Source organism: Monodon monoceros, unplaced genomic scaffold (assembly GCF_005190385.1).
Source record: "Monodon monoceros isolate NGI ecotype Baffin Bay Population unplaced genomic scaffold, NGI_Narwhal_1 Super_Scaffold_3, whole genome shotgun sequence".
NCBI lineage: Eukaryota > Metazoa > Chordata > Mammalia > Artiodactyla > Monodontidae > Monodon > Monodon monoceros.
Window position 1 is genome coordinate 6,178,901 of NW_021703780.1, and position 21,605 is coordinate 6,200,505.

The 21,605-nt window shown below is 44.4% G+C and overlaps 1 protein-coding gene across 2 annotated transcripts in view; it reads left to right on the forward strand.

Annotated features, from left to right (window-relative positions):
• The first annotated feature begins 12,023 nt into the window (after positions 1–12,023).
• The window catches only part of DSP (desmoplakin), a 42,198-nt gene continuing 32,616 nt past the window's right edge, over positions 12,024–21,605 (forward strand). For both annotated transcript variants that reach the window (XM_029244440.1, XM_029244441.1), the window contains exon 1: positions 12,024–12,217. In XM_029244440.1, coding sequence (XP_029100273.1) covers positions 12,024–12,217 — 194 coding nt within the window. The remainder of the gene's footprint in view (positions 12,218–21,605) is intronic.

The window sequence follows — 21,605 nt, forward strand, 5'->3', positions numbered from 1 at the left end:
CTCTCAACAACTGCGCCACCAGGGAAGCCCTCTTGGCTATTTTAAATAGTGCTGCTAAACACTGGGGCGCATGCATGTCTCTTTTCGAATGATATGTTTTTCTTTTCTGGATATATGCCCAGGAGTGGGATTGCTGGATAATGAGATAACTCTATTTTTAGTTTTTTAAGGAACCGCCATACTGCTTTCCATAGTGGTTGCACCAGTTTACATTCCCACCAACAGTGCAGGAGGGCTCCCTTTTCTCCACACCCTCTCCAGCAGCATTTATTGTTTGTAAATTTTTGGCCCTTCTAACTGGTATGAGGTGATACCTCACTGTAGTTTTGATTTGCATTTCTCTAATAACTAGTGATGCTCAGCATCTTTTAATGTGCCTGTTGACCATATGTATGTCTTCTGCCCATTTTTTGAATAGGTTGCTTGGGTTTTTTGATATTGAGTTGTATAAGCTGTTTGTATACTTTGGAAATTAACCCCTTGTCAGTCACATCATTTGGAAATATTTTCTCCCATTCTGTAGAAATGTCTTTTTGTTCTGTTTGTGGTTTCCTTTGCTGTGCAAAAGCTTTTAAGTTTGATTGGGTCCCATTTGTTTATTTTTGCCTTTATTTCTTTTGCCTTGGGAGACTGCTCTAAGAAAATATTGCTATGATTTATGACAGAGAATGTTTTGCCTCCTAGAAACTCTTCTAGGAGTTTTATGGTGTCATGTCTTATATTTAAGTCTTTAAACCACTTTGAGTTCATTTCTGTGCATGGTGTGAGGGTGTGTTCTAACTTCACTGATTTACAGAGGGCTGTCCAGCTTTTCTAATACCACTTGCTGAAGAGACTGTCTTTTCTCCATCATATATTCTGCCTGCTTTGTCGAAGATTAGTTGACTGTAAATGTGTGGGTTTACTTCTGGGCTCTCTATTCTGTCCCATTGATCTATTATGTCTGTTTTTGTTAGCAACATTCAAATATACAATACAGGATTACTAAGTATAGTCACCAAGCTGTGCATTCCACCCCCATGACTTACTTATTTTATAACTAGAAGATTATATCTTGTGGCCCCTTCACGCATTTCACCCACCCTCATCCCCCAACCGGGAGGGATTTCCTCAAGCAGACGAAACTCACAGAATACCTGATACGAATGTTTGTGTTGTGAAGAGATTTACTCAACTCAGGAAGAGTTCGGGAATAAATTAATGATAATTACCAACAACTAAGCCAAAGCAAAAAAAAAAAAGAAACACAGTTATTAACTCTGGGAGGAGTGGAAGTTCTAAAGGAAAAGTCTATAATAATTTTACTACTTAAAAAAAACACAACACAGCAGCATTATTCACCGTGTCCAAAAGGTGGAAGCAACCCAAATGTCCATCAACTGATGAGTGGATAAACCAAATGTGCAGTGGATATACTGTGGAATATTATTCAGCCTTGAAAGGATGAAATTCTGTCACACGCTACAACATGGATGAAGCTTAAAGACATTGTGCTCAGTGAAACAAGACAAATACAAAATAACAAATACTGTGTGATTCCACTTATATACGGTACCTAGCATAGTCACATTTATAGAGACAGACAGTAGAAGTTCCCAGGGGCTGGGGATGGGTAGGGGGAGAGATTTGTTAGTCTTTAATGTGTACAGTCTCTGTTTGAGATGATGGAAAAGTTCTGGAGATGGGTGGTGGTGATAGTTGTACAACTTTGTGAATGTACTTAATGCCACTGAACTGTACACTTAAAAACAGTGTAAAGAGTGAATTTTATGTTATGTGTATTTTTTTCACAATTAAAAAAAAAACCTTGTCAGTTCCTGTACAAATGAATTGGATTATAATTATTTTTCTCATACTGATAAATATCAGGTTTTTAACATTCAGCTGTTAGGGATCTCATTCTCATTTTCAAAACTAGGTACAAAAGCTATCTTTTTCTTTAAGAATTGCATAGCTCTATTTAAAAGAACTAGTATTAGAAATGTCTATTCTAAAAAATAGGTCTTCATCGATAACATCTATGCCTTAGATAGTATGTCTCTTATAACACATAACTTTTAATATAAAACAACTGACCGTACTATATATATATATATATATATATATATATATGGCTTAAAAATTGCCTTTTTTAACTTTACATTTTGCCTTCTGTCTATATAAACACACCCATTTTCTTTAAATGTCTAAAAATTTTAGATTTACACACCCATTTTTTTAACATTTATTTATTTATTTATTTATTTTTGCCGTACGCGGGCCTCTCACTGTTGTGGCCTCTCCCGTTGCGGAGCACAGGCTCCGGACGCAGGCTCAGCGGCCATGGCTCACGGGTCCAGCCGCTCCGCGGCATGCGGGATCCTCCCGGACCGGGGCACAAACCCGTGTCCCCTGCATCGGCAGGCGGACTCTCAACCACTGCGCCACCAGGGAAGCCCCAACATTTATCTTTAATGATAGCTCTGAGATCAAGATGTATTTTTTTGTCTTATTTATTTATTTATTTAAACATCTTTATTGGAGTATAATTGCTTTACAGTGGTGTGTTAGTTTCTGCTGTATAACAAAGTGAATCAGTTATACATATACATATGTCCCCATATCCCCTCCCTCTTGCGTCTCCCTCCCACACTCCCTATCCCACCCCTCTAGGTGGTCACAAAGCAAGAAGCTGATCTCCCTGTGCTATGTGGCTGCTTCCCACTAGCTATCTATTTTACATTTGGTAGTGTATATATGTCCATGCCACTCTCTCACTTCGTCCCAGGTTACACTTCCCCCTCCCCGTGTCCTCAAGTCCACTCTCTATGTCTGTGTCCTGCCCCTACGTTCTTCAGAACCTTTTTTTTTTTTTAGATTCCATATATATGTGTTAGCATATGGTATTTGTTTTTCTCTTTCTGACTTACTTCACTCTGTATGACAGACTCTAGGTCCATCCACCTCAGTACAAATAAGTCAGTTTTGTTTCTTTTTATGGCTGAGTAATATTCCATCGTATATACGTGCCACATCTTCTTTATCCATTCATCTGTCTATGGACACTTAGGTTGCTTCCATGTCCTGGCTATTGTAAATAGTGCTGCAATGAACATTGTGGTACATGACTTTTTTTGAATTATGGTTTTCTCAGGGTATACGCCCAGTAGTGGGATTGCTGGGTCATATGTTAGTTTTATTTTTAGTTTTTTAAGGAACCTCCATACTGTTCTCCATAGTGGCTGTATTAATTTGCATTCCCACCAGCAGTGCAAGAGGGTTCCCTTTTCTCCACACCCTCTCCAGCATTTACTGTTTGTAGATTTTTTGATGATGGCCATTCTGACTGGTGTGAGGTGATACCTCATCGTACTTTTTTTTTCTTTCTTTTTTTTTTTTTTGTGGTACGCGGGCCTCTCACTGTTGTGGCCTCTCCCGTTGCGGAGCACAGGCTCCGCACGCGCAGGCTCAGCAGCCATGGCTCACGGGCGTAGCCACTCTGCAGCATGTGGGATCTTCCCGGACCAGGGCACGAACCGTGTCCCCTGCATCGGCAGGCAGACTCTCAACCACTGCACCACCAGGTAAGCCTGATTTGCATATATCGAAGCATCCTTGCATTCCTGGGTTAAACCCCACTTGGTCATGGTGTATTATCCTTTTAATGTGCTGTTGGATTCTGTTTGCTAGTATTTTGTTGAGGATTTTTGCATCTATGTTCATCAGTGATATTGGCCTGTAGTTTTCTTTCTTTGTGACATCTTTGTCTGGTTTTGGTATCATGGTGATGGTGGCCTCGTAGAATGAATTTGGGAGTGTTCCTCCCTCTGCTATATTTTGGAAGAGTTTGAGAAGGATAGGTGTTAGCTCTTCTCTAAATGTTTGATGGAATTCGCCTGTGAAGCCATGTGGTCCTGGGCTTTTGTTTGTTGGAAGATTTTTAATTCACAGTTTCAATTTCAGTGCTTGTGATTGGTCTGTTTATATTTTCTATTTCTTCCTGGTTCAGTCTCGGAAGGTTGTGCTTTTCTAAGAATTTGTCCATTTCTTCCAGGTTGTCCATTTTATTGGCATAGAGTTGCTTATAGTAATCTCTCATGATCCTTTGTATTTCTGTAGTGTCACTTGTTACTTCTCCGTTTTCATTTCTAATTCTGTTTGATTTTAGTCTTTTCCCTTTTTTTCTTGATGAGTCTGGCTAACGGTTTATCAATTTTGTTTATCTTCTCAAAGAACCAGCTTTTAGTTTTATTGATCTTTGCTCTTGTTTCCTTCATTTCTTTTTCATTTATTTCTGATCTGATCTTTATGTTTTCTTTCCTTCTGCTAACTTTGGGTTTTTTTGTTCTTCTTTCTCTAATTGCTTTAGGTGTTAGGTTAGGTTGTTTATTTGAGATGTTTCTTGTTTCTTGAGGTAGGCTTGTATAGCTATAAACTTCCTTCTTAGAACTGCTTTTGCTGCATCCTGTAGGTTTTGGGTCGTCGTGTTTTCATTGTCATTTGTTTCTAGGTATTTTTTGATTTCCTCTTTGATTTCTTCAGTGATCTCTTGGTTATTTAGTAGTGTATTGTTTAGCCTCCATGCGTTTGTACAGTTTTTTTCCTGTAATTGATACCTAGTCTCATAGCATTGTGGTTGGAAAATGTACTCAATACAATTTCAATTTTCTTAAGTTTACCAAGGCTTGATTTGTGACCCAAGATATGATGTATCCTGGAGAATGTTCCATGAGCACTTGAGAAGAAAGTGTATTCTGTTGTTTTTGGATGGAGTGTCCTATAAATATAAATTTAGTCCATCTTGTTTAATGTATCATTTAAAGCTTGTGTTTCCTTATTTATTTTCATTTTGGATGATCTGTCCACTGGTGTCCACTGTCCACTACTATGATTGTGTTACTGTCCATTTCCCCTTTTATGGTAATATGTATTTAATATTAAGTCCCTCTTATAAGCCAAGTCCCTCTGTAGTTAAAAAAGAGGTTTAAAAACCCTCCTTTTGTGTATTAACATTTTTTCTCAGGGGTACATTAAATAGGAATACTGATTTTCGTTTTAAGAACACAGTAATTCCAGTTTTAAATCCTTAAATTTTTTTTTTCCTTATTCAGTAAAGGAAAATAAAAGCTTGTTTAGAGATGATAGCTGACATCTCTTCTGAGTGCCTGGGTGGGAAAAGACTACAGATGCTTTCCTAGATTCTGCCTGGAGCCAAACTGTAAGCAGTCACAACTCCCAGGGGCCGTCAGGCAGGTTTAACGAGAATAGAGAATAAAGTGTAGCTCTCCACACCCACCTCTGCAAGACAGAACAGCTTCAAGGTTTGCTGAAACTGCTTCGGAACTGTGCTATAACTTTTTCCTGAATGTGAAACGTTTCTGGCTGATGTCAGCAAGGTTTAAATGTTTCAGTTTAAATACTACAAATCATTAAAAAAGAAAACAACGCACAAACCAAATCAAGTTAGATTTGTTGTCAAGGGCATTGATTTACAGCAGAAGAAACAATCCTCTGTACTCTCCTCTTGATTTTGCATGACTTTTTCTTGAACCCAGCTCTTGCTAAAGGGAAGCTAGGGCTAAGGAAGGATCGCTGGGAAGACCCTACAAGGACTTGCCTGCACCCTTTGGGGCAGGACTGTTTTCCTAAACACCGTTTGGTGATGGTTGTAGCTGCCTTCCATGAAGGATTGCTCCCCCCTCCAGCCCTGCCTCGCCCTCGCCCACTTGCTACCCATCCACAGGGGCTGCTGTTTGCCATTAATGTGAAAATTCTAGAAGAGGGGTGGATCGCTTGTATGGAAACCTCCAGCATCTGCCCCTTGCCACTTTCAAAAAGCCTTTTTAAAAAAACAAACAGGGCTTCCCTGGTGGCGCAGTGGTTGAGAGTCTGCCTGCCGTTGCAGGGGACACGGGTTCGTGCCCTGGTCCGGGAAGATCCCACATGCCGCGGAGCGGCTGCGCCCGTGAGCCATGGCCGCTGAGCCTGTGCGTCCGGAGCCTGTGCTCCGCAACGGGAGAGGCCACAACAGTGAGAGACCCGCGTACCGCAAAAAAAAAAACAACAAACAAAAAACAAATAATAATAAGAGTAGTTTTTCTTGATGTACCTTCTGCAAAGCATGCTGATTACTTTATAGTCACTGTGTTTCCAGACATCCTATGTGTCTAGTGTAGGAAAATAACAATTGATCAGATAGTTTCTTGGTTTCAAATTAATACCAATCATTAACTCAGGGAAGTTTCTTAACCTTTCTGGGACTCGCTATTTTCTTTTATTAAAATGTGGCTTTTGGTTTATACGGCTCTTCCGTCAGGGAAATGCTCCAGAGCCCGGGTGCAGTGGGTGGGCCCTGGGCTCCCAGCAGGGTACAACCAGTCTGCCCCCTGCCCCCCCACCATGATCTGTTTTAGCTACTGGGTTTCATTGGTAGAAGGAGTTCCAAGACTCTCAATGTTTTGAAAACAATTCGTATAAAAGTTCTTGAAGGCAGCTTTCTTTTCTGAAATTCTTTATGGAATATAAATTTTTAATTCTTTCGGTGAAGGCTGAATAGCAATTCATAATTTTCTTCATGGAGCTCTTAGCACAATATACATCCATGTGGTACTGGCTGATAACAGGGTTTACCAGCAGTAATGTGTATCTGACTTTATAGAAATTTGAGTACGTGTTCCAATCCCAACGTGGCAGAAGGACAATCTACTCACAATGACAGTCCCTCACAAGCATAAGCTTAAAAAATTCCTTTGAGAGTATATTTTAAAGGCTAGCTTATTTGGCTATTCAGTGACTGTGTGCTTGCCCAACAAAATTAAGGTGAGTTATTGTTTAGCTTGGTGGGTTAGAAGTCACTTGGCTAAGGGTGTAGGTGTCTTCTGTGTAGCCCGTACCTGTACATGCCATCATCCACGCCCTTAACTTCCAGCCTCCCTATCTTGCAAACTTGGGCTCTTAATGAAAAAGAAGATCTGGCAGGAAAGTATAGATGAATCTCCAATATCTATGCTATCCAATTAAATGTAGTCAAAAAACATACTCAGAACACAAAGGATGGACTTCCCTGGTAGTGCAGTGGTTAAGAATCTGCCTGCCAATGCACATGTTCGAGCCCTGGTCCGGGAAGATCCTACATGCCGTGGAGCAACTAAGCCCGTGTGCCACAACTACTGAGCCCACGCACTGCAGCTACTGAAGCCCATGGTCTACAGCCCGTGCTCTGCAACAAAGAGAAGCCACCACAATGAGAAGCCAGCGCACCTCAACCAACGGCAGTCCCTGCTCGCGGCAACTAGAGAAAGCCTGCACGCAGCAACGAAGACCCAACGCAGCCAAAAATAAATTAAAAAAATTTTTTAAAGTCTATTAAAAAAAAACAAAAAACCACAGGGCTTCCCTGGTGGCGCAGTGGTCGAGAATCCACCTGCCAATGCAGGAGACACGGGTTCGAGCCCTGGTCCGGGAAGATCCCACATGCCGCGGAGCAGCTAAGCCCGTGCACCACAACTGCTAAGCCACAACTACTGAGCCCACGTGCCGCAACTACTGAAGCCCACGCACGTAGAGCCCGCGCGTGCTCTGCAATGAGAAGCCACCGCAATGAGAAGACCGCGCACTGCAACGAAGAGTAGCCCCCACTCGCCGCAACTAGAGAAAGCCCGTGCACAGCAGCGAAGACCCAACACAGCCAAAAATAAATAAATAAATAAATATATTAAAAAAAAAAAAAAAACCCAAACAACTAACCACCCCATATTTAAAAAAATTTTAAAAAACCCCACAAAGGATAGCATGATTTATTGGATATTATCTGTGCCAAAACAATGGAACAACTCATCAGTACAGAAACAGAAAATGTATTTGAGATGTTTCTTTCAGCTATTCAATTTCTGAAAAGTTAATCACCTTTCTCTGGCAAAAACGAAAAACTACTACAAACAGAAATTCTTCTGTCCCTGAAGGACGCTTGAACCAAGGAAAATAAAGAGAGTTCTGGGCTAATGTATATATTTCACAAACACTTTCCCATTTCTGAAATGGAATTTCTGTGGTTTATGAAACTGCTTTCTTCATTCAAAGTTTTGAATAGTTTCAACAACTTTAGGAGAGATCAATCGTATTTTTATAATATTGAGAACACAGATTTTATGATTTCTGAAAGATTCTAATTTATTCATACAAATGGAAAAATAAGGAAGTAAAAAATATATATATTTATTTATTTTTACAATTCCAATCCTAGTGTCTGTAGTTCTAATTTGTTAAAACACTACTTCCCTGGAAATTCCCTGGCAGTCCAGTGGTTAGAACTTGGCGCTTTCACTGCTGGGGCCTGTGTTCGATCCCTTAGTCGGGGAGCTAAGATCCCGCAAGCTGCACGGTGAAGCCAAAGAAAAAAAGGTAAAAGAAAAAATAATACTGCTTCCCTGGCCAGCAGAACAGGTATTTTAGCTCACGGGCTGTAAATCTTTTCTATGGTAAAGCATTATCAGTTACCAACAAAGAGATAGGAGAGATTTCCCATAGGATTCTGAGCAAGTAAATGATTCTTCTTAATCTCACTGAAATCAAGGTGCTCTGTTTCATTTAAAAAATATGTTCAGGATACAACTGATGCCTCTTTCCTCACTGCAAGGTCATTTTTAAGTTCAGCCAGAGAGAAAGTGACTTGTCAGTGATGTGTCTCTAAAAGTACAAGGATAGGTATCTACAAGTGGTAGGGAAAAAATAGCTGACCTTAGGTCAGCTAGCGAGGACTTTGCCAGACCTTGGACTCTAAACTGTATAAACCTAGTTGTAAGAAAAAAGCTACTTTTCAACCCCTCTGCTGTGCCCCACAACTCTGAAGACCTACCTTTTTAACAGCAGACCTAACATTATATTGCAATTATTTGTTTTCCTACAGAGAGTGACCGGCAGTGAGCCTGCTGTGTGACACAGTAGATGCTTAATAACTGCTTGAATGAATGTTAAATGTCTCCAAGGGGGAGTTATACCGAGTCACATAAAGACAGAAGCACTAGAGCTAAAAATTTCACACCCAGCAAAGAGCTTTTGGTTTAATGAGTGGTGCCATTGCTTTATATGTTTCCAAGAATGTTCACATATTTTATCTCACTTGATCCTCACTGTAGGTCTGGAAAGTTGGCAGGACAAGTATTATTTCCATCTAGCGCCTGAGGAGATGGAGCTCTTCCCAAGTAAACTGCAGCAGTTATATCAGTGGATGGTCTTCTGATCCCCATCCTTCACTGGGGGGCCTCTTGTGAGACAGTCAATTTAGACAACGAATGCATGTATGTCTGGATCCCATCTGTCATGTCGATCTTTTATTTCATCCTCCTGTCTTCCTTAGAGGAAGGTAAATGAAAGTCGTGGTCTTCCCAGACCCGGCATGTTTGGCTAGCTGGAAGTCGGTCGCCTTCTTGGGAACATCTTAAGAACAGGAAGCAGCAAGGTAGGCCGGGAAGCAACGGGCAGCCAGAAATGTGTCATCGGTGGGCTGTGCTCTTCACCTCTACCCGTTTTGTAAACAGCTCTGCGGGTCTGGGTGATGTTTAGGTCTGTGAGTGCCTGGGCTCCTGACTACCCAGTGGGAGCTCTCAGAGGGACCCCTTGGCTGAGCACAGCTTTCGCCACCACTGGGAGGTGGCTCACAGATGTGTGCTGTGTTTAAGGAGAATTCTACTGTGCAATTGTATGACCTTCTATTTACACATCATTGGACTGAAGGAATCCCTGAATTTTTAAAATTGAAGTTTTACTATAATGTTTTCAAGGACATTCTGTGTATATTCCAAAGTCTAGCATTGGTCCTTCTGTATAGGAGGTTATAACTACTTGCTGAACAAATGAGGTGCATAGAAGTATTTTGCATATTAGGGACTGACACCCCAAACGGCTTCCCCTCCGCCGACCCATGAATATCTGGGCCATTGGTGCAGATGCTGACTTCCAGCCACTGATTCGATTTCAGAAGAAACGCCATTCTTGTCTATGCATCAGCGCTTGTGAAATCATTTGAACACTTTATCCCATTAGCCTTTACCAGAAGAGGAAACAGAAAATGATGGGAATTATTGAGTGCTAACAGTGGTAAACTTTCCTCTCATGGTATCTTTGACTCCTTGGATTTAGGCTGGTCAACTCTGTGGACCATTGTAGAGAAAAATGACATTTTGTTAAAGATTTCTGCCTAAAATTTGAGGTGTAACTTGGGGTGCTATAATCTGGGACCTTTTAGAGAACTCCCTCCACTCCCTTTACAACATGCAAATATAGTTTGAGTTTTGTTCTTTTCAGTTTATAAACATTTCAGAAATATACTGTATAAGAAAGTGAGTTAACTGTCATTGTTTAGGGAGATGACAAATGTTTATTATAAAGATCTTTAAATGGTGTTTATTAAAGAGTAATTGAACAGTTTTTCCAAATTATAAAAACAGCTTTTTATGGATGTTGTGACTGGGTCTGGATCTAAACCCGAGTCACAGAGACTGCGGTGTTGTTCGCAGGCAGCCACTAATTGGGAGGGGCCCTAGATCAGGTGGCTGGAATGTTCTGGCTCTGAGTTACTCAACTGTACCCAGTGGATGATCTCTGTTCAGGGTTCTCTGCTGCTCTCAGGTAGACTGAAGTCCCAGGAAGGCCACCACCACTGACTTGTGGGAAAAGCTGTTTCAAAAGGGATGGGTCCGGGGAGAAGGTGCTCAGGGGCACGCAAGAGAGGAGTGGTCCCAAGGTTTTTTTGTTTTTGTTTTTTTGGTACTCGGGCCTCTCACCGCCGCGGCCCCTCCCGCCGCGGAGCACAGGCTCCGGACGCGCAGGCCCAGCGGCCATGGCCCACGGGCCCAGCCGCTTGGCGGCATGTGGGATCTTCCCGGACCGGGGCACGAACCCGCGTCCCCCGCATCGGCAGCCGGACTCCCAACCACTGCGCCACCAGGGAAGCCCCCAAGGTTTTAAAATAAAATTTGGAAGCGGTCTGGGGTGGAAGTCTTTGCCATTTCTCGTTTAAGATGACTGACCGTCACCAGGCAAAATAAAAGACACTGCAATTTATAGTTTCATGGTACCCTATGGGAACTGACTGTAGTGGATTCCTCTTTATCTTCATGCTAAAGAAATTAGTTATTTACGGTGAAGACTTCTCCAGAAAGCGGTGGTTCTGGGTAAAAATAGTTTTACACGTCGGAAAACATACTTCTGAGGCAATCTTCTGAATTACTGGAATAAAAGAAAATTCAAAAAGAGTCTCCGAACAAAACCTCATCATCTAAGCATTCTCTCCTCAACTGTTTCTAGCCAAAGCTTGGCTGGCACCGTTTTCAGGGATAAGCAGAAGTAAAAGTTTAGTAAGTAACTGTCCAATCGAATGACTTATTTTTTAGCCTATTTCCACCCGGGGGCCGTAGAAATCCTCAAAAGCTGGGGCCCTGCTTTCCTGGCTACGGCGGCGACGCGCTGAGCGCACGCCCCGGCCAGCGCATGTCCACCCCTCGGCCGGCCGCGCGCTGGGGGCGCGCGGGTGCCGGGCCTCCGCCCCTTGCATGTTACTCAGGCCCCGGCGCGGAGGGCGGAGCCGGTGGCGCAGGTGGGGAGGGGCGGCCGGTGCGAGTCGGTGACACCCGATGGTGCGGGGAGGCGCGGCGGTCGCACCCCGCCCTGGGAAAAAACCGGCCAGGTGTGGCTTCGGCAGCGTCCGGTGCCAGCGGGGAGGAGACTCGAGCCCCAGCCGACCAACACCACCACCCCGCCACGGCCCTGCTCCTCTGCGTCCTCGCCGCCCTGAGAGCCTCAGCCCTCGCTCCCCCTTCCACTCCCGGCCCGTCGCTGTCCCCGGCGCCCGACGCCCGACGCCCGCCCGCCGTTCCGCGCTCGCAGTGTCCAGAACGGCCGCGGTGGAGAGGCGCGTCCTCGCGATCCTTCTGCGCCCCCACCCCAGTCCCCGGTTTGGGCCTCTCCTGGGAGCCCCTCGCTCTCTCCGAGCCGGCCCGCCCTCGCGTCCGCCTCGGCGCTGAGCGGCGCTCCGAGTGCCAGCCAACATGAGCTGCAACGGAGGCTCCAGCCCGCGGATCAACACGCTGGGCCGCATGACCCGCGCCGAGTCCGGCCCCGACCTGCGCTGCGAGATGACCGGCGGCGGGGGCGGGGGCGGCAGCAGCGGTGGTGGGGGCACCAGCAGGATGTACTACTCCCGGCGCTGCACGGTCACCGACCACAACTCGGACGGCTACTGGTGGGTACCAGGCCGACCCGGAGCGCGCGGTGTGCGTGGGCTGGTGGGCCGGGGTCTCTACACTCCCCTAGCACCCTGGGACCGGGAGGGACCGTCGACCTCTGACCGACGAGGAAGCTCAGGTCCAGAAAGGGGACAGTCACTTTGTCCGAGGTCATGCACGCATTTCCTGTTCGCGCTGGGGCAAGACCGAGTGTCCCGGCGCGCCGCGCAGACCGGGTGGGCATGTGCGCCAACCCGCAGAGGAGCGTCTCCTTCGCTGCCGGCGGGGACTCGGGCCCCCCTTCGCTCTTCCTGCGTGCCGGGGCCCGAGGCCAGCCAGCGAGGGTGCAGGCAGGGCGCGGCGGACGGCGGGGGTCCCGGCTGTATCCGGGACTGTCCCCATAGAGGCCTCGCCTTTGTCCCGGGCCGCAGGTGGGAGGTCAGGCGGGCGTGGCTGCGACCACTAAACCTAACCTCTCGAACTGTAACCAAAAGTAAAACAGCGAGGGGAGCGGGGCCTCCGGCCTGTCGGGTGGCCAGGGTGGACGTGGCTCTCGGCTTTGGCTAGTGGCTCATCGCAAGCTCGTGGTCACCCCGAGACCACGTCCGCAGCGGCGCCTGGGCTGCTCGGCCACCCGGGGGCTTTTGTGCAGAGGCTGCGCGTCCCGGCAGCTCGGGGTCGCGGGTCGAGAAGGCCCCGCCTCGGCCTCGCCTGCTACCCAAACCAAGTTTCCCGGCAGGAGCGGCTGCCTGTCCCCCCATCCCGGATCAGCCGCGCGGCGGCCCCCGCCAGCGAGCACACCTGTGGCCCCGCGCCTGCGCCCTTTGTTTTCCGGTTTTTAAAAAGCATCCGAGGAACAGCCTCAGTGTCTCGGTGGCAGAGCGCGGGCGCAGGGTCTTGCGCTCTGAGCGGGATAGCGCGGGCAGGGGCCCGTGGCGGGGAGGCTCCGCGTACCATCCCGGCTGGCCCGCGATGCTGGGGGCGCCCTGGGAAGAGGGCGGGGTCTGCCTCTCCGAATCATCCGAGAAACCCAGGTTGGGGAGGGGGAGGTCAATCGGGTTCGGGTGGAGAAAGATAATGAACGTACCTTTACCCGGTCCCCGGAGCCGGACTCTCCCACGTGAGCCGTGAGAATTTTGCGGCTCTCACCCCCCTTTCCCGCCCCCTGCAAGTCCTTCCCTTGTAGGGCTTCGGGGGAAGAGGCCTGAGTTCCAGAACTTTGTCGACCTAGCCTTGTGGCCTTAGGCTGGGGAGGAGCAAACTGAATACACTCCAGGGGTTTTTTGTTTTGCCAGCAGTTTTGGGGGCCGGGACGGACTACTCGACTTGCAACCTGCTTTCTGCTTCGATTTATTCATTTCTTTATCTTCCCGGAGCACCTTGAACATTTATTTTCTCTTTCTGAGCTAGCAAAGAATTGTCTCAATCTTGGAGCTCTTTCTTTAATGAACAAAATGCACCTGGGGGTTTCCAGGAAAAAATACGCCAAACCATTAGGGAGACTGGGGAAAAATTTTTGCTCGTTTTACACTTTGGTTTTTAAGTTTGTTTGAAAAGTTGGCCAACCATTTAAATCTGAAACTTTACTTTTCCCTCCCAGTCTTGCAGTATTTGGAAAGCACATGCTTTTGAATCCACACATTTATATCCAAGTCAGAATTTGCAAGGTTGCTTCTTTCCTGCATTTATGAACCAAGTGGTTTTTTTGTTCCTTTTTCTTTGAATATGCTTCTGTTATCTTAGCGTCCCTATGTTTTAAGTTGACAATAAACATGGCTGTTAATGGAATATTTCACTCCCTTGGCTTCTTGTAGAAGTAAATTTGTAATTAATACCTGGGTTAATGAACTGCATAAAGATACCCGGTTTATAAGGATGCTTCACCGAACGTTAAATTTGGGCGAGGCTTGATGTTTTCTCCTAGTATAGCATCATTTCTTGTGTTCGGTTTTTCCAACCTAAAGGCTGTTGATAAACCTGTCAAGTTTTAACATCTCCCCGGGAAGGGGAAAGAGACTCTAGTGAAAAGTGACCTAACTTGGAGGGAGGTTGTTTTTCTGCGCGTTGCTGTCGAGCTGCCAGGGCCGCGGGGCGGCAGGCTGGGGGCTTGAGTCAACATGTGGCCGGCGTTCTTTCTGGATCCAGGTACTGGAGTTTCCCCAGGCCTGCCCCGGCCTGCGCTGGTGCTACTTGCCCTTAGAAACGAAGCGTTGTCACAATACACAGTAGCCAGCAAACGCTGAGGTCTGCATTTTAAAATAAGGGCGACTGACTGGAGAGGGTCGGGGCCCGCGCCGCACCTGTTTTCCTAGGGTTTTTAGCGTCTTGTGCGGAAGGATTTGTTTGGCCCTGGCACGCACTTGGCAGAAGCAGGATGGCAGCTCTGACTCGACTGCCCGCTGCTAAGTGAATGATGATGAAGGATTTTAAAAGCACTTTTCTGACCGAAAGCTTTTCTAAATAGAGGTGTTTTGTTTTTAAAGCGACAAAACCAAAAAAAAAAAAAAAAACCCCCTAAAAAACCAGTATGAAAGCGACTGGTTGCATCTAAACTCCTTTATTTCTAAAACTCCCACTTTATTGGTTGAATCAGATTGGTGATTTTTTTAATGATCAATGTGTGTATTTAGCCCTTCCCTAAATAAGCTAATTTGAGTGTGTACAGAGCCCAAATCTTATTTTTCCTTTGAAAGTGACTTTACAGCCTCTTGCCTTTGTCTGTCCTTTATTTAGTAACACTTGTCACTGTTTAGGACCGGATATTTCTCACTCCGATTATCCCTCGTTCCCCCACCTGTCTTTTGTGTCTTTGTTTTACCCTGCATGGGATCTGCAACTACTTTATTTACCTTTTTCCGCTGCTTTTCTTGATATGTTAAAGTTTGGCACATGTTTCGTGCTTGATAATTTAAGATGTTTATTTTTGAAAATTTAAACTTTGGATTTTTCTTGTATGAGATGCTATATTGTTTTCAATGATGGCAGAATTACACTGGTCTTATTCCTGTAGTTAAAAGAAATTACAAATCTGTAGTGAAATTTGGTGGCCAAGTGACAAAGTCCCCCAGTTAGATCTTCCGCTGATCCAAGTGTGGAATTTTTAGGATTAGAAGCCAAATACAGTCACTAAGCCTCAGAAATATGTGCATAAAATGGTAATGCTTACATTTCTCCAGAACTCTTGATTTCCAAAGCGAAATATGTGTGATCACTATTTGATACCTATTTTAAAGTTTGCTTTAAACTACCTTTTAAAAGAAGCCTGTTTCTCAGCATGAAGTTAAACAGGCGCATTTACATTTAATTTTAGAGTGGAAGGGGGTCCTGAGGAGGACAGAAACCTCCCTTTTCCACTTTAGAGACAAATTAAGACTTGCCCCAAATCCCGGAGTCCACCATGGCCGAGCTGGCATGAGAATCAGGGGCTCCTCCCTCTGCCCTCTGTGCCCTCCTGTGCATTTAAACCATGTACTTGTGTAGGAGACTGGACAGCCCTGTACTTACAGGATGAAAGTACCTCAAGTCCATGTATTCATTCATTCATTCAGCCAATGTTTCCTGAGCGTCTGCTGTGTGTTAGATGTTGGGGAGATTCAAAGGTGAAAATACAAAGACTTCTGGAAGGGAGCAAATGCTCTTTAGAGGAAGATAAGTACATGAGTACTATAATACAAACGGATAATGCACAGGAGCGGTACCCATGACTCAGAGGCTTCGTAAGGGGACAAGATAACATCTGTAGTGGCGGCACTAGTAAGACTTTATTATAAAGGAAGTGGTGTTGACTTGGACTTTGGAGAATTTCAGTTGGTAAAGAGAGTGGGCAGGGAGTGCACCTGAAGGAGAGAAGAGCACGAGAAAAGTGTGAGAAGTGGAAAAGCAGGCGCAACTTCAAGGCCTAGAGAGTGGTCTCCTTTTGGAGCATTCGCTTAAGTGGGGAAACAGTGAGACGGAAGGAGGAAGGACGGGCTGGGGCCAGAACCTGGGAGATCTCGAATCCACAGTGGTGGGTTAGGGTTAGGCACAGGGGAACCCTTGCAGGTCTCATCCGAGCCAGTGAAGGTCTCCTTTGAAGGAGCAGAGAGATAAGACCGACGCAGGGGGCCATAGGATTATTGCTGTGGCCAGCAGTGTGTGGGAGGGGTTGCCTTAAGGAAGCAGTTGTACCAGTGAAGGAGGGAGGTGATGAAAGTCTGGTCGAGGTTGGTGGCAGTGGGACAGGAGGTAGATGTGATGGAGTGACAGCTTCAGCTCAGAACTGGATCAGAGAGGCAAGGGAGAGTGAGAAAACAGGCTTAGAGTTGGCTGACTCAGAATGGTTATTCTAAATATTTTTCTGGGAAACGATAGCAAAGTAAGATTCAGTGTAGCTTAATATATGGCAGTAGTAACACTTACATAGTGACTAAGTTTGAGTAGGTTATATATTTTATACAAACATCAGATCTAGTGGTTAATAATAGTTACCATTGCCTGGCCAACACCCACCATGTGCCAGGTATATTGTTATCTCAAGCCTCATGACAAACTTCCCATTTCACAGGTGGGAAACTGAGGTTAAAAGAGTTAGATGACTTGGCTTATGTCAAGCAGCTAAGTTAGTAATTGAGCTGCATTTGAATCCAGTATACCACGATGGTGCAAGAAAAGATCTAACTTTAGTTATTAGAATTCACCTCTTCTTGTAAACTCTTCTATCCAATAGGAGTTTTTACTTCTTTTTAAATTGTTGCATTCCTGGGAAATATTTCATAGCCATTGTGTTCTTGCATTCACACTCCTGTAGAGCTTCCATCTGCTGAGGAATGAAGCACAGTGGGTTGCTGCGTTAAGCCCACTGAATGTCAGGCACGTCTACAGAGCAGCTTCCAGCAAGTAGTTAATCTTTTCTGTAAACATGGGCGTAACTGCATTGTTGTCCAGGTGCCTGAAATGTCTTGGGAAAGACAAAAAAGTGCTGATGCCTCCACGCTGACATCTTCGGGTGGAGCTGAGGAGGGTTTGGGTGTGTCTTGGGGAGTCTTAACTCAGCCCTCAGCCAGCCAGTCTTTCCAGACTTTTCAAAGGTTCTGGAAGAAGCGCCTCAGTCCCGAGGCCTTGGTGCCTGGGGCCCTGCCGCCCCGCCCTTTGCTTTTTCTCCGTCTCCCTCTGGCCCTCCTGGGAAAATGGGCAGGGGTGGTTCTGATATTGAAGCCACTGCCCCACGGACCCCAAGCCTCAGCATGCCATAAAATGCCAGGGCAGCCCCATCACGTGCACCTTACCACCAGCACCTTGGGCTGGGAGGGTCCAGGACCTTCAGAGACCTCAGGAATGTGAAATCTACATTTCATGAAAATGAGGACACCAGAGTGAGAGGCTGCAGGCCATAGGTCTGAGTTTTTGCCTGGAATTCAAATGTGTGACATGCAAACGTAATATCCCTTGCTTCGTAAGGTACCTGAAAAAAATTAAAAAGGAGTTGGCTTCTTGGTGGATAACCAGATAACTTGTAAATGATTTTTTTTAGGCATCAGAATGAATGTAAGTTTTCACGTAGGGAAGGAATTCAAAACAGAAATCCCTGTTTTGGCCTTGAATTTGTAAGGGTCAAATATTCATCCCCATTTAAGAAAGGAAAGGAAAGCATCTTTTTCTGAATTTTCTTATCCCTTCAAAAGATGTCTTTCACGCAGTTAAAATGTATCTCTGTCTTTGAATTGTCTCAAACCTTTTTTAGGTCTCGTAGATAATTTTAGGAATTAAAAATTACCTGAGAAAGTCTCAAATGCCTCACACTTAATACCCAATCATCATTTCTTCTTCTTTCCTTTTTTTCACTTCTCACTCCACCTCCAGTGTGCTTTTGCAGGATATCCTTAAAATTGTGAACTGCAAAATCATGAACTGGGGCAAAAAACACCAAATGAAAAATAAAAGCAAAATCTAAGAATCATGTCACAACAGCAGCTTCCCCTGTACGAACGATCTCGCAGCGAGGATTTAGTTTATGCCGGGCTTTACAGACCTCACTGGCTGCTTCTCTCAACATCAGGCCAGCCCCGAGAGGTGACTGTGTTCCTGCAGAAACCCTAGGCCCCGCGAGTCTACTAACTTGCTCCGTGTCACAGGCTGTCCAGCCGGAAGTGGCTGAGAACGGGGTGGACCCCAAACTCTTTATGAAGTTAATGATCTGTGATCAGGTTGCCCTCCCCGGCCCCCACCCAAGCCACCAAAAACTGTGAAAATAGCAAACATGGAAAGGCAGTGGAACTTTTATTAGAGTACCGCTTCCAAAGCTCCTGGGTGAGGACAAGATGAAGGTCCAGAGGAGGCCTTCTTCCTAAAATTGATAGAGAAAACCTTTTTTTTTTTTTTGGCGGTACGCGGGCCTCTCACTGCTGTGGCCCCTCCGCCTGCGGAGCACAGGCTCCGGACGCGCAGGCTCAGCGGCCATGGCTCACGGGCCCAGCCGCTCCGCGGCATGTGGGATCTTCCCGGACCGGGGCACGAACCCGCGTCCCCTGCATCGGCAGGCGGACTCTCAACCACTGCGCCACCAGGGAAGCCCCCTTTTTTTTTTTCCACTATTGATGGGGAATTGGGGTGCAGTAGATGCGCTACCTGATTGAGCTTTGGAAATCAGGGTAATGAGTAGTAATATCTTCGTATCAGTCTTCGATTTGCCTTTGTTTTTCTTCTACTTTCCTAAACCAAACAAACATACGTTAAGGACCTTCTGGGTGAGGAACTCTGTGCTGTTAGGTGCACGTAGGAGCCGAAAGTGACTAAGGTGTGAGACTTTGCTCTCCAGGTGTGGGCAGACAGGTGTGTAAATAATTCGTGCGGAAGGAGGGCAGAGATGTGCCAGGAAAACTCTATGGAGGCGGAAGCACTTGGTGTGTAACTTCTGATACGTGACATTTCCACTGATGTGTTTAGTGAGTCTTGGAGGTAGGGTATTGTCCTTAAATGAAGACGTAAATTTTTTTTTTTTTTACAAACTCCATGGATGTTTTTCTTTTTACTTAAGATCTTTTAAAGAAACTCAAAATAACATATGGAACATGTTTTAGACATTGTAAGGAGCTCAGCAGATAGGTTTTAGATCAATATGAATGCAAATAAGTTTTAAGATCAATATTAATGCATTACATAATTATCATATTCCATGAATCCGAATACACGTGAGACATAATTTCCGGCACACATCCAGGACCTTATGTTGATGGAATGAACCAAAAGAAGAGAGAGAGAGTGGGAGAGAGAGAGAGAGAAGGGGCAAAGGAAAGAGGAAGGAAGGAAAGAAGGAACCCAATGGGAGAGAAAGTATTGGGTTGGCCAAAAAGTTCCTTCTGGTTTTTCCATAGACTCTTACGAACTTTTTGGCCAACCCCGTGTACATACAAAAAGAAATCCAGAGTTACGTGGCACCAGCCAAGTGTCTAATGAACAGAATAGATGATTGTAAAATGACTTTTATAAAGCAAGGAGAGTAACTATTAAAAAATATCTTGTAATGCTTCAAGACTCTCTTCAAAGTATTTGTCTTGTATTTTTGTCTATAATATTCTTGGGAAAAGTGTGAAACTAGTGGCTTCACAGTTAATTTTGGGGTCTTATTTTTTTTAAGAAAAGACGTTATTTGGAGGTAGTAAAATAAAACATCGAAAGCTCTTTAATACTGTTCACACGTTCATGTGGACCAGACCATGTTTTCCTTTTAACCTCTGATGAAGGGATCTTTATGTAAACTGTTGGAACCCTTACTTGTTTAAACAAGTTTTAGAATGAATTTTCAAAAAAAGTGTAGGCAGGTTCTTTGTTGTATGAATAATTTGTCTTTGTAAGTTTGAAAATAAGAGAAGATTTCAGAAAAGTTCAAGACTTTTAAGGACAAATGTTATTTTTTCAAGGCCAGCTATTAATTTTAGTTTAGAAGTCAATATTTTTTGATTGATTTGACCCAAATGAACTTTCTTTTCTTTCTTTCTTCTTCTTTTTTTTTTTTTGCATGACTTCTTTCATCTTCCATGACACGGAAATGGGACTTAAAAATTGAACTCTGACCTCGTTAGTTCAATTCCTAACATGGTTTAAAATCTCTGCACCCCTAATACCAATACGTACCAGTGTTGAAAATTTCTTTGAGGCTAGGGATTTTTAAAGTCCTTATATGCTTGTTAAATAAGTATTTATTTTAAAATGATTTCTTCCTATATGATGGAATTTTGCATTTTCCCAAATGGCACTGTATGAAGAGGAAACTTCACTACCTTTACACAGAACATAGACTTTTAGATTATTTTCAGTAGGAGGAGTGAGTTTGGTGGTCTCATAAAATAAAGTTACAGATCAAAGAAGCTAAGGAAATCTTAGATAGCACCTAGCCCAAAAGATGAGAAAACTGAGATCTAGAATATTTCTGAGGTAAAAGACAAAAGACCTAAAATTATGTGAAAAAATATGATTTTTGACTTAAAAAGTTCTGAATGACACACAAAATGCCCGTGTTCCCTGAGGCATGCTCTCCTGGCTCTCCTGCTGAAGGGTCCAGCCCTGCACAGCATCTGAGTGAGTGTCTAGTGAGTCGAAATCCTCGCCATGGACACTTCCTTCTTGATTTAAGTACAGTCATTTCTGTGTGCATCCTTCACTGGGCGGAGACAAGCAAGCTGAAATGTGAAGGTGGATTCTCTTTTCTCATCAATAAACCTCAGGGGCCTGAGTTGTCCTTCCACCTGCTCGATTTGATGGTCTGTTTCCCAAGGATGTTCAGACTGAAGTGAGATGCTTACAGATGACAAACGGGATATGTAGATCTTGCTTTAAGGACCAGACACAGTCTTGAAAAGTTGTGCCTAAGGAAATTTGGTTAATTAGATCATACTTTCCTACGGACAAATCACAATACCAAAGATTCTTCATTACATTGTTCTAACACTTTAGCTTTTCTTTCTTTTTACTTTCTTTTGACTTTTAGAAAGATTAGATTTTTGTGCAGACGGTTGTTAATCTATTCCTAAAATGCCAAGGCAAACACATAGGGTTTTAGTGGCTATCAAGGGCGTGTATGGTGAACATAGGCAGGTCTGTTGGTGAAGCATGAATAATTCTTTTCAGTATCATTAACAGCATATGAAGTTACCGTTTTGGTGTTTTTTTGGTTTTGTTTTTTTTTACCTTTTTGTTTTTTAAGTGCAAGTCCACCAATATTTTAAGCCAGCGTTTAGTTGCCTCACCTCTTTTTCCTTAGTTCATTTCTAAGTGTCATGTAACTAACTACTCTAGTAGTTGGGTAAAAAGAGCTGAAGAGTTTCATATTTTGTTGGCAAATGAATTTAGTGTCATAAATTCATTTTTAAAAGACTTGTATATACACTTTGGAACTTTCATTCACAAGTGAGTTTGGCCTCTCTGCTTCTT